General features: G+C 38.1%; 1 protein-coding gene across 7 annotated transcripts in view; it reads right to left on the bottom strand.

Annotated features, from left to right (window-relative positions):
* Positions 1 to 14029, bottom strand: part of FRMPD4 (FERM and PDZ domain containing 4) — a 352077-nt gene that overhangs the window by 6966 nt on the left and 331082 nt on the right. For all 7 annotated transcript variants that reach the window (XM_054189053.1, XM_054189072.1, XM_054189042.1 and 4 more), the window contains 7 exons: positions 11449 to 11580; positions 9235 to 9354; positions 8374 to 8510; positions 7063 to 7189; positions 4613 to 4702; positions 3863 to 4045; positions 461 to 599 (listed from right to left, as the gene is read on the bottom strand). In XM_054189053.1, coding sequence (XP_054045028.1) covers positions 461 to 599; positions 3863 to 4045; positions 4613 to 4702; positions 7063 to 7189; positions 8374 to 8510; positions 9235 to 9354; positions 11449 to 11580 — 928 coding nt within the window. The remainder of the gene's footprint in view (positions 1 to 460; positions 600 to 3862; positions 4046 to 4612; positions 4703 to 7062; positions 7190 to 8373; positions 8511 to 9234; positions 9355 to 11448; positions 11581 to 14029) is intronic.

Below are 14029 nucleotides of genomic sequence, written 5' to 3'. Positions count from 1 at the left end.
TTTCAAACTCACCTCTGCTCTAAGTTAAATACCTGCTGAATTAATGACCTAAAATTTAACTGGTACTTTTGTACTTTAGTACAAAACTAAAGCTCAGCTAGGTACAAATGCTATTCCAGGAACAGTAACACAAAACTAAATCCCCAGCTGGTTTCTCCCGCACCATATGTGTTCTTACAAAAGATACATGCATATAAAATAATAACACTCACAGCGAGCATGCATCTGTTTTACTACAGTATGAAAGACATTAATCTCCTGCTTTATTTTACCATTAAGATGCTATCATAGGCTGAATATTAGTATATTATAAAGCTGAACTGATATACTGTGGTGCTAGGTCTGAGCCAGCAATCCGATCTCATTTGGCATAGCCTTGTATTTATCTGGAGGTGCACTGGCTTAAGCTGGCTTCTGCTTTAGACGTAGGCCCATCATTAACATACTGTGCAATTAATACCTGTTTCTCGGCTCCCTGTATTTTTCTTGTTGGCCATGTTAAATATGGAGCGCCTCGAGTCAACCAGCAGTCTATAGTATCCAGCTGTTAGGCAAGCAAGATTCATTGCATCTGATGACTCCATCAGTAGAGTAATAGGCTAAGAGGAATACAACCAAGTCTTGGTTAAGGCTTTTCCTTCTCAATCTGTTTACCTGCTGACAATACTACTACATGGAAGCAAAAGGAATTACAATCGCAAACACCACATTGAAAAATACACGAGAACTTATTTTCCCCACTAAAAATATCAAACAGTATCACAAATTTAGAAAAGATTAGAGTCGCAGTAAGGTAGAAGTCCAACTGGAAATTTTAACAGCTGATTTTGCTCTCTTTCTGAATGAAGCTAACCATTTTAAGACTCTTGCTCCATCCTTTTTCTTGCATAGGTATATTATTCTCGCCAAAGCGCTGTTTACTGTTACTCTGAAACTGCCAACAGCTAAGAACCTGGTACATTAGGCACTGGAGTCTTGCAGTAGTACGGGAATCTGCAGCTTCCCAGAAAGTGAGGTGCCCTAAGCACATGTAAAGAAGAAAACACAGGAAGCAGACAAGAGTCAGCGAAAGTTCAGGTTCAGAAAATATAGTAGTGAGGTTAGAGCTATCATTACCCAGCAGTGACAGTGAATATTACGATGACAGCTTAAAAGATTTCAGTGTTTGTGGCCTGTCATTACTGAAAAGACAAATGATGAAAAAATAGGCAGATAAACAGAGAGAAAGAGAATGGATAAAGAACCTCAGAAAGGGCATCAACAAAGAAAACAAATGCAAAGCATTTAGATAAAACAGTCAGACCTAACAGAAAAATGAGACACCTCAGAGCTTTGAAAAACTATGGCTGCCAGGCCAGTGAGCATCGAACCTGAGAAATCCATGTGAAACATACTTTCTTTAACTCCATTTTCTTTTGCCACAATATATAAGTTTCTTTGCCTAAACCTTTTGTTCATGCCTCTTTAGCTTTTAACACCAAAAGGTGCGTTCCTCAAATTCATTTTAAGGTGGCTAGCCTCGATGGCTCCTAGAGAGCGAATAAAAATGAAGTCCTTACCATGATACGTCGATAGAAATTATACTGTAGACGATCCATCTTATCACTCACAGTTTGTAGTCACTCACAGATATCTGGACATTTGTGACAATTTATCATAATTTAGCATGCAGAGCTCACTGTCACAAGATAGATACGGGGACCTGCATAATTTTTTCCAGGTGGAACATGACATTACATGGGTGGCTCTCTAACTTACTCAACCCCTTACTAGTGAAAAGACAACTGATTCTGATGGAGGTTGTGGCCAAAAGGTAATTTATGATCATAGCTTACTACCAAACCCACAACAGGTCTGACAATCTTTTAAATGCCTGTGCTGCTGCACCTCAGGCCAAAATACTTCGGGGCCCTGAATGTTGTGCGAAGAATTTGCAGCAACATGGAGAAGCCTATGCTTTTTTTATTTCTTTAAAGTATTTTGGGCCCCAGTTTGTGGTTTTATTGAATGCTTCTTTCAAAGCATTCAACTATAACTATAAAAACTAACTATAAACTATTAAGCCTACACTGGGCTAATTAATCTTTGTTCTTTCAAGTGGCTACTAAAACTGGTTTTAATATTTGAAACGTTGACCTCAAATTTTCTGCAGGGATTGACAGAAATGGATGATCACAGAAATCTCAGACTGATGAAAACAGTGCTGTGAACTACTGTTCATCTGCTGAACAGTCCTGTGGCAGCTAAACTTTTACTGCCTGCTTCTGCCAAGTGATGCATATTTGAGAAGACATTAAAAAGAACCTAAAATAAAATAAAAATACAAACTGTTTATTCATTTATTCATTAAGAAAATACATGACATATGTTGTCATATTCAAAATGTGGACACATGAACCTGCTAGCCACGGGATGAAAAGATCAGTTGAGAATACCTACCTACGTGTGCCTGCACCTCCTACACAGGACAGAGCGACAACCCCTACTTGTGCTCCACAGAAAGGCAATTTTTTTGTCAAATTCCACTCAGCGCCTCCTAGATTTGTAATTTTAATGTTAGGCCAGTCTTTCTGGGTTGCAGATTGCATGTGTCAAAACGCAAGGAGGTGGGGATATGCATGGCTTGCAGTAAGACGGTAACAGTGTTATAATACAAAACCACACACACCATGGTAATATATAATACTATGCCATACAGTGCTGCATTTTACATACAAGCAGATGGGAAGAATTTCATTTCTATATTACTTTCTCCATCTACAATAAAAGGGATAACAGCTTTCTCACAAGAAGGCTACAAGTTTAGCACAGTAATGCAGGTAAAGTAGCCTGAGACCCTCAGATGTTATCATTGCTAAGCAAGGAGAAAGAGACGCTGTGTTCACCAACCTGTGCTTTTCTCTTAAGCCACTGTAGAGAGCATCTAGATTAATTTACAACATTTTTTTTTTTCACTGACTTAAATACAGGGAAACAGTTCCAGGTCAATAAATCTAAAGCATTCAAAGCAAAAGCTTAGTGAAATATTCCTTGTATATGATTTTTGTGTAGAGCTGGCTAAGCAAAAAGAACTGTTAGACTCTATTTATTTTAATGGCATATTTAAGTTTCAAGTATAATAAGAACTCTTCCTTCGATCTCAGATTATCCTGATTAATACTGTAGACAATCTATGAAGCCTTTAACTTTAAAAGCAAATAGAAAACACACCAAGAAGAACAAGGACAATATAATATATAAAACTCCACTCATTGCCACTAGATGCCACAGATGCAAAGAAAATAAATGACTCTAGGTAGATGAAAAGCATCTATGAATATATTACGTAAGGCAAAGCAATGAACTGGAATTATAAGGGCTAAGAAAAAAACCCTTGCCTTTTTACAGTTTATCTCACTGGTAACCCCTATGCGGTTACTTGTAGTGAACTTTGCAGATAAAACACTGGATTGATTATATGGGACACAGCTGCTGCAGCTGGCATTTCTCTAAGAGTGATAATATTGCCTGTTACCCTAGGAGGAGCTTCTAGGGGCCCAAGGAGCTGCAAAAGAAGGACAGTTTCATCTTCACCTTTTCACACCACAGAAATCAAGGAAGACGGCAACAAAGCATATTGCCCGGGATCAGACAAGAGAAAAATCAGAATAGAATACAAGTGCTACAAAGCACCAGTCTGGTACACCGTAGGCCCCTCAAATGCCCAAGGCGTACTCTACATGCACCCTGACCGAAAAAAATAAAAAGCTAAAAACGCACCCTCAGAATATTATTGGCATGAAAATGCTCAAAACAGTATAGCTTGATCAAATACAAATAAAGACAAAAATGTTATTTAAAGACAATTCAACGGCAAACTTACTTTCACATCTAAGACGTGCAGTTCAACTCTAACACTGTTTTCGTCTTCTGTAAACATCTCAATCCTGTTGACGTGGCTGAAGTCTGCCAGGAGAGCCACCAGGTTTGTTTTGGTGTTTATCACATGACTGATTCCGTACCGCGGCCCTACTAAGAGAGTCACTTCTGAACGCTTTTCTCCCTGCTTTAGCCGAAAAAGAAAGAAAGCAAAAGTAAAAAACATCATAGGCACTGCGTAGTGACAGAAATCGCCACTGCCTTCTTTCATTTTCATGGAGCTACGTTTGCACGGCACTCTACATTAAAGATTATTACGTTTTTCTAAGAAGATACGATATAGAAGAGCATACTTGATTCATAATTAAAAACAAACAGTAAAGGAATCTGCTCCTGGATATTGACTGTACTGTAGTTTTTAAATGGGTAATAAGAAGGACAGACAACAGATGGATGGAATCTGCTTCTGTTAAAAGAAAATCTTTGTCATCTAGAGCTTTTCAGGCTAATAATAATAGCATTCTACAGTTAATGGGATGGTGCTATTTGCCTAAAGGGTGCTAACCTATCTCCAAATCCCCAGCAAAAATTCCAGTTATAATAGGAATGTTATTTTCTAGATTAAAAGAAAAAAAGTTAAGTGTATGAATAGAACCTAAACTTCTGAAGAAAATTATATGGTCCAGCTTTTGCAAAAAGATATTTGGATAAAATAATCAAGAGAAGAGAGAGACTGTTTCAAGAGAAATATTACCACTAGTGTTGCCTTGAAAACACGCCCTCCATATAATCGTAGATCACTGAGGAACTTCAGGTAATGCACCTTGGCTTGCAGAGCAGAGAGCTAAGGAAGGAGAAAAAGGGGTAAGAGGTAGTGGTGGAAATCATCACATTACCGAATTCACAAAGAAAATGTATTTGTATAGTCTAAGGAGAACGGACTGTAATAACAGCTCTTCAGAGCCTGAAACTAAATCATTAGATGCTTGAGTTTCAGATGAGGGGAAACAGTTTCATTCTTAAAATTAAGATCTTGCTCGTTTAGTTAAAATGCACTGAGGGCTTGGGTATGGGCAGATTAGAGCACTGCAAGAACATCGTAACTGCTCCAATGAAGGGAAATGTTAAACTACTCCGATTAAACATCTGTTCATTGAGGGATTTCAAGGGTAGACAGCAGCTTTCCATTCATAATCACCATCAGTTCCTAAACATTTATGTACCTATACAGAGAAAGAGAACAAAGAATTTGCTTTTGTCAGCTCTGTGTATTACATTTTGCTAGGCACTTGTGGCATATGGCATATTTTTCCACCTCATTACTGCATTGCCTATTTTTTAAAATAAAACTCTTCCACTATATTTAGTAGGGAATAAATCTGAAAGCTAAATACATACACCAATACATATGATCATATCATACAATACACGTCATAATTTGTCTCCTTTTTTCTCCTCTGAGCTTAAATTACCTACTTAAAAAGGGACAACATGGAAATATTTTATGAGACTGAAAGGAAACAAGAAACAGATCATTTCACCCAAACAGTCTGGACCCAAACCTTATACCTCCCTGGTGTAAATCCTTACATCTGGACTTTTAAAAGAGAAGATAAAACAAGCTCATCTCATTTCCCATTCTCATTTCAGCCACCAGATTTCTAATTCAAAATCTTATTTGATCTTGAACAGTATTTTAAGAGCCCCCCTCGTAAGGCTTTTCTAGACACCAAGGAGGAAATGAATGCGGAGCAGAGCAACTAGTGGGAATGCTTTCCCCTTCCCTTCACTAGGCGTTCAGTTGGAGAAATACACAGGGGTTATAAAAAATGGGAGAATCCCAAGAATTCCCCTCACGCAGAGGGAGAGAAGACCCCAGAAGGAAATCAGTTCCTGCCTTAGTACCTACAAATGAGACAGAAGGTGATGATGAGCTCAGATGCTTTGTTTCTGAGACCTAACTAAAATAGCAGGTGGGTATACAACATATTTCCAAAACTCAAATTAGAAAAGAATGAAGCAAACCCAACCAAGTCTGCTTGCTGCAGGAAGGGACTGTTGCAACCTCTCTTCTAACCAAGAACCTATACCGTATGCCACTGTCATCGCCTGCAATGCCTGCAGCAGTGATGGCTTCCAAAATAAACCCAAACTTACACTACCAGGGCAAACAAAAAGTAATCGGCATTATTCAGCTTTAGCCTCAGCAGTACAGGAGACGTACAGTGCTTCTGTCAAAGAGGTGGCCCTTCTCCCTGAGCATCCCTGGTCAAACACATAGACCTACATTCACAGCCATGACGTGGTCTGAAACCTCCAAGCAGGATTTCTGCTGATCACAATGAACCTGAGCTCGGGCACCAGATGTTTTGGTTTTTTTTTGTTCAGAAACAAAATGTCACGGAGCAAGATTCAACTCATTTTATGTCTCAACTAGTCACTCTTAGGTTCTTTTTATAGTCCATGGAGAGAAACAGGCATTTCTAGGACACAAGTCATCTGACCTATTTTTGGTTCCTAATGTGGGATGGGACGAATCGCTCCCTAGAAGTGCCTGTTTCTCTCCATTGACTACAAAGAGAGACTAGTGACTTGCATAAAGAAACCTCATTATGGTGTCTAAAGCCAGCCTCAGCTGTACGCATGTAACAAAGGCATTTCTCAGAGACATTGTCTTCTACATGTGTTTTTCCAGCTGAAGTGAAAGCTTAGTGCTAAGCAAAGCATTTTACAACAGCAAGGACGGTCATTTACTGTAAGGAGCAACATCTACCCAGTTAGATCATGGCCAGAAAAAAGTCTCTATCTACAGCTTAACGGAAAAGAATCCTGAAAAACAGCATTTATGTCAGGCCCATAGGTTAATGTAGTTCAGATGAGAGCACCAGAGCGAGAACAATAACCTTCCTAACAAGTCTGCTGTTAACAGGAAGCACTAAATGAATTAAAAATATATATCTTTATCATAAATGAAGTATTAATAACCAGTTTTCTGGCATTCTCAAGATAAGAAGATAGTTTAGTTGAGGTATAATTAATTATTTTTAATTGTTCTCGGCTATGCTGTACTGAGCACCAAAAGTTATATCTCTGAAAATATAATGGCTAGGTGTTTCTCCAAAGGATTAATTTTAAATGTTTCCCATGCACTCCACCCTTTCTGTTCTTTAAAACATATTTTCCATTAAGATGCAAATGTAATACCTTTTTACCCGGAGGAACTAGGTTTTGATTTGCTTTGACAAGGTGTGAAAGTGCTTTCTTTATGTTCTTTTCTTTCATGCTTTGCAGCACAGCAGATGGAAGAAAAGTCTCTAATCCCCATTCTTTTCTGCAATAAAAGGCATATATTTAATTTCACATTCCTGTGATGATTATTTATCTAAAGACTGGTGACTATGATGCCAAGTGAATGAACACCTGAAAACAGGAGAGTTGATCGGGTCCAGTGTTTTGCAATAATGCATTACTTTCTATATTCAAACTATATATTACTTCTGAAAAATATGCTTAAAAATTATATATAATCTCTCTTCTATCCCTTCCATCATGACATTCAGAAAAGAAGTTTTAAGTTTTTATGTTTAAAGTCTACGCTGTATTGTTAAAACACCATTTAATTACATAGGCAAGTACCATTATAGAATTAAAATCACAGATTTAACAACATAATATCAGATTTAACTTCATTTTTTAGGCTTTTTTTTAGAACATGCGAACCAGCCAGCCTTTGACTTTGTCACTTATATTTTGTGGGGTTCTTTTCCCCCGCAGAAACAACCAGCCCCCTCCTTTTACTGGATTTTCTTTCTGCTTGAAGCACCCCTTTTGATAGGAGACCGACTCTTCACTTGCAAGTAATTATTTCTGCTGATTCATTAATAAGATACAATATAACATGACCTTCAGTAAGGCAGATAAAGTCTACAAGACTGAGTGTGCAACAGTTATTATTTCCATCCTGCAAGTAAACTAAGCAACAACAAATGTTTGGGGGTTTGGGTTTTGTTTTGTTTTTTAAAACCCAAGGAGATGTACACACAGTTGCATTTTGGAAATTTTCTTTTTCTTTATAGTTACATATACATGTTGTCTAACATAAAACAGGTGCCTACTGGGATACTTCTGTATCTGAGAAATCTTATAAATGGAATCTCAGACCCTACAGCCTTTGGAGCCAAGAAATCATCTGAATCCTACTATAATAATCTCTACAAAAACCTTGGCGTCATGACCATGTTAACTTAGATCTGACCATTAAGTTACTGAAAGCAAATGAGTTAATCTTATTTACGTTTATAGGGTATTTCATGTGCCTAAACAGATGGCCAAAAGGTAAATGGACCAAAAGGTCTATATATCCAACTCTTAACACACCTGAATCAATTTCAGTGACAACAAATGAACCTAAAATTGGTGCATGCATACAGACATTACTAAAGAAACAGCCTTAAAGAATCTACGAGTTACTCCTAATGTTTCACTTTCAAAGAATACACTGCATTCTCAACTTACTCTATGTATTTGAGAGAGATTTTCTGAGTTTGCTTGGTGGTCACAGTTGCAATATACATTTGTAATGCAGCCAACCGCAGGGCAATGTCATACTTCAGTTCTGGTCCAAACCTTTCCTGAACCACGTCGTTACAGCTCTGCCAAAGAACCAGTAGAGGGAGCATCAAGTTCAAAAATCTTGCACTAAAAACAAATTCTAGTCTTTTTTTTTTTTTAAATTAACATTGCGTGAAGAGTAATCCCGAACTCAGAAGCAGGACCATGCTTAAGGTAGGACTGTTGCTCTCAGAGGTGTCAGATGTTCACCAGGGTATGGGCACTTCTGAAGAACACAAGGACTTCTGCCAAAGAGCAGAAGGCACGAGCATTTTGATCGAAGCTCTATTCATCCTTCCTGGGGGGGGACAGCAATCCTCTTTCACAAAGAGTGCTGGGAGAGTATTAGTGTATCTGGACTCAAGATAGCAGGTGAGATACCCAGGAGAACCGCATTGCTTGTACGTTAGTTTTCTCATCCATTTTACTGGAAGTTCCTTTTCAGACATCATTTCTGTCTGATATTACAGTACCAGAAATAAGTATTAGCAATTACTTCAGCTTCACTCTTTTCTAAAGCCAAATATATTTTGGAAAGATATCAAAGCATTACTATTTGGAGAGACTTATGAAGGAAGGGGACTTTGCAGATGATAAAGATTTGCACATTCCCCAAGTGCATTCATTGGCTTTACGCAGCAGAAATAAAAACCAGGATTTACTGCAGTCACGCTTTTCTACATGAAGGTAAAAATCTATGCATACACTGAGTGCATCTGTCTTTTCATTCTCCTTTATGCTAACAATGGCCGTTCCTTCACTTACCTGTACATAGAGATATTCAAAAGCCACTGGATCTCTTCTTAAAAGATCAATGGGATCCTTTGGGACAAAGCTAATCCTGAAAAGACATCTCATCTTATGCGAGCTTGGCCTCTGGGTCACCTAGGACAGTGCAATAAACATATCAGAGCTTGGCAACTCTGGTCATGCAACGCGGTCTGTAGTCTCAGGCACCGGGACACTGCTCCAGAGCCACATGGTAGCAAGAAAAATAATTCTATCCAAAAAAGACCTTTACCATGGGCTCCTTATTAAGTTCTTCACATAAAAACATCATCTATCTAGTCTTGTGGAGAGACTTTTAGGCTCTTATAGGCATGACTGCCCAATACAACTCAACCTCAAAGCAACAGAATTCACTCATTCAAAACCAGGGCGAAAGGAGAAAACAGACCCTAATGAAAACCACCCAAATGAAATACAAAGTGAGATGTATCGGACCAAAATACTCATAAATGAGAAGGGCTAGAAGATTTTTTGGGAGTGGTCACATTTTATTTCTTAAACTGACTGAGAATACAGGGGAAGCACAGTTTAGAAGCTTCTATGCTCACTTTCTCTAGCTTGATTTAATCCACTAGACAATTTGTAAGAAATTGGGTCTTTTGAATTTTCCTGGGTTGTTCTGGATTAAGAGACCTACCCCTAGACTTCCAACCAAGACAAACCTCTCCCAATACATTAAAAATGAAAAAAAACAAAACACTTTGCTTGTCAGTCTGCAAAACTTTGTTAAGTATGTAACACCGTAATCTGGGTATATTCACAGGGGACCACTGCATAGCTAATGAATAATTGGATGAAAGGGTAACAATCCAATAACGCCATTGTAAGTCATGGTCAACAGCAACATTGTAACGGCAAATTAAAATACTGCTGATTTTACAGGAACTTCAAAGAAGAAACCCTCAGAATTAATGTAGTTTACGTAGTTTATTTAATTAGGCTAATGCAGTTAGAGAGTTAGTGTACTTTATAATCAACGTCTTTAATTGATAAAACTATGCTTTTAAAAATTTCCAATGAAGTCCCAGTCTTGCCCTAACATTTTTCAAAACCTGTGTTTATCTTTCATTGTCTCTGACCTCATTCCTAAGTATCTAGGCATACTCCGTATGTATAAATAAAAGCTCTGGATGGGATTTTCGAAAGCTCAATGTGTTGGTTTACTCTGAGCCTTCTGATTTCAGTGGGAATTTTAGCAATTACTTCAAAGAGAGACAGCTAGGCCAGGAGAGCTAGTGCTGAGTACCTCTGGATATTGTGCATTCATTAGGTAGCTTATACCCACAAAAAAAAGAATGTTAACATGGCAAAGTCAAGTGCTTAAAGGTTAGAAAATGCCAGAAAGACTGTTAGCTGGTAACCTAAGCTCCTTCATACCACTACATGGACTCTAGTTATATGATCAAGGGACTTCTGGGATTTAAGTTAAACATTTCCCCGCTAAGAATCCTTTTATCTTCTTTTTTCAGATTTAGGTGAGATTTTAAAAATACCAATGTTCTCCCAAAACACAGAAATATCATGGAAAATTTCAGGCTAAACAGTTTGGCAAAATGATGATAAGAAGCTAAAATCAAGAGTCCTCTGCTGGGAACTGTGAAGCAACTTTACCTCTAGTCACACCTGTGTGATCTAAGGAAGAAAGTCACACCAGCATTTTCTAGGTCACAATTCCTCATCACTGAAGTGACATAATGTATCGCTGCATAAACAAGCCAAACTTGGCTTCATCAGAAAGAGTATTATTTCCTGTCACCCAGATACAGATCTGTATAATCGGATGAGAACCAAAGATCAAAATAAGGTTTTTAAAGGAATTTGAGCAGACTGTGGTTCTCAGAAATGTTACCATCAATTTCCCAGCTGTTGAGAACATTTATTAGCTGGGCCACAGAGAATATGAAAAAACTTTGATAAATATTGTCTAGCTTTCGGGCTGATCTTTAATGAAGTTTTTAATACTTTTCAATGGCCCAATGAAGCAATGAAATATGATGCCTATAAAATAGAAAAATAATTATTTTCTGTGAGAACTTGATTCTTACAACCACATCTAAATACTGCTGCTATTTGATAGACTGTATCGAACTATAAATCTTGCAGTTAACTCACTTGAGTAATTAAAAAGATGGATAATTTACTGATTAACCCATCCCATTAATATCTGTTTTCACATATCATTACACAAACCTGAGTTAAAGTCTCCTGTTCATGCAGCAAAAGGAGTTTTGTTCCAGATCCTTCAACTCTCTGCTCCAGCATCAGGGAAAAGTGTTCAATACACTTGATGGAAAGCTTTTCTTGGAGTGTTAAGATGACATCCTAATTAACACAGGATTTATAAAATGTGCTTAAATTCATGAAGCGCTTGGGACCCGGTTCTTCACTGCCACGCACCCTGCATGTACCCAGCACAGTGTGGAAGCCCAGATGTTAAACAGGACGACAGTCGCGTTTTGTGCCTGTTCTGCACGAGTATACTGGGCTTCACACACGTTCACCCAGCAAGAAGTCAGCACCTTTATATTCGCGCATCTCTGAGATGGTATCAGACATGCACGTGAAAAACATATACATGGAATTGCTGTGAGTGGACAACTTTCTGTGCAGTTTAACATGCAAATTATACTTGAATGGCCCATATCTCTGTCTCCCTGGAAATAAAACCTCTCCATCAGAGAAGGTGAGATCGTCTTGTCGCTCTTCACTTACTGTTGGGGCAGGGGACCCGAGCAGTACAAACCGAATTTATATGTTCAGCAAAAAAAATAAATGAATAGCCTTTATTTGTTCTAATGGCAAGGGCTTTTTTTGAAGTCCACTTCTTGATCCTTGTGTTTAATGGACATTCTTGAGTTTTAAATGCTGACAGGAAATTCAACTGTGATGATGATACCTGTGCAGAACAATAGCTCTAAATTCAGGGACCACGTTAACTTATAGCAAACCCCCCATTTTTAGAGACTTTTAATTGTTCTTTTTTCACATTGGATTATATCTAAGGGTAATTAATTTGAGAACAATTGTTTCTGAAATAACAGCTAAACAAACCTCCTCACAAAACCACTCAACCAACCCCTACTTCAATTTCATATAATGCTTCATAAATACATGCAGAATATTCATATAATCTGTCAAGGTATCTTTAGCTTTAGTGAATGTTGTAGAAAAAAGAAATATATAATAACCCATCATTTAAAAATAGTTTCACATTATGTTGGTGAAAAGATTAAAACATTTCTATCCATCCAAACGATATTTAGAAACACATATGATCATACGATTCTATGATTCTATGATAAGTATACAGATGGATAGGACTCACTAAGGAGATCGTGACGAATTGTAATCCAAGTGCTTTAACATAATTTAGAAAAATGAACTGATCAATTACAGTGTGTTTATGGAAAATCAACACCAAATTTGTGGAAGGATGAAAAATGTATGTAGGAGGATGGAGACAACTCTGTAAAATGTAAAGAATATAAGACAGTATTAATGGACTGCAAGCAACCACTCTAAATAATGGAGGTTCATATTATACTGTTCTGACTAACAGGGAGTTTATTGCTTACACGTTAAATCTACTTTTATTTATAGTTCTGCTCAAAGACAAGGGGTATAACAGTAACATGAAGAGACATAATACTAAATGTAAGTTTTTAAGAGGGAGTAATAAAGGCACTGTTTTCCACTACCTGTCTTAGGCCTTTTAAAATATGATGCTAAGGCACGCAGGCATTGAGTTACTGAACAAAATTTTTTGCTGGCCGATTCTTTCCTCCGACAACAATAAGGAAAGCAAGGACTGCAGGCAAGGCACTGGTTGCACCCTTGTTGTTAAACGGTAAGTTACTGGACTGCTAAGGGTGCAAAAAACCTGCATTTGTCTTGAATCAACTGGGGCATGTCTGCTTCACCTGAGTTTAAGAAAAGAAGCAGCAATCCACACCCAGCCATCCACAAGGAGGAATATACACATACATACATGCAAGAATATGTAATATGGAGCTGTGCAGCCTATGGAAGACATAATTGCCTCAGCTAGATGCAAAGGAAATTATTGCTACAAAAAGTCAGAATGACTAAGGTCAAAGCAGGCTTACAACATCAATACAGCTAGGTCGCTGAGCCTACGTGGGCTTCAGATTAGATATATGGTCTTACACTACATGACATACCCATGAGAGAATTACTCAGAACTAATGTAGTGTGATGGCCAAAGACTGGTCTTCAGGGGCAAAATATCCTGGAACAGGTTGATTGGTTTTATGCTTATAAAAGAAAATACTGGGCTTGTGGGCCTTAGAAGTGTATGGAGACCTCATTATCTACATGAAGTATGTCTCCTAATTCTTCACCCAAACAAATTCTCAAATGGACTGAAGGAATTCAGTATCGCATGGCTGTAGAGTGGAGGCTTGTATCCATTGCCCACACTCAATTTACACCTAAGGTAAATATATGAACTATAAACAGATATTGCAACCCATTTTTCAGTATAACTTCAATATCTATTATAGAATCACAGACTGGTTTGGGTTGGAAGGGACCATAAAGATCACCTAGTTCCAACCCCCCTGCCATGGGCAGGGACACCTCCCACTAGACCAGGCTGCTCAAAGCCCCATCCAGACTGGCCTTGAACACTTCCAGGGATGGGGCGTCCACAACGTCCCTGGGCAACCTGTTCCAGTGTCTCACCACCCTCACAGTAAAGAATTTCTTCCTAATATCTAATCTAAATCTCCCCTCTTTCAGTTTAAAACCA

Source organism: Rissa tridactyla, chromosome 1 (genome assembly GCF_028500815.1).
Source record: "Rissa tridactyla isolate bRisTri1 chromosome 1, bRisTri1.patW.cur.20221130, whole genome shotgun sequence".
Taxonomy (NCBI): Eukaryota; Metazoa; Chordata; class Aves; order Charadriiformes; family Laridae; genus Rissa; species Rissa tridactyla.
Note: the sequence above shows the minus strand (reverse complement) of the source record. Positions and strands in the feature narration are given on the sequence as shown.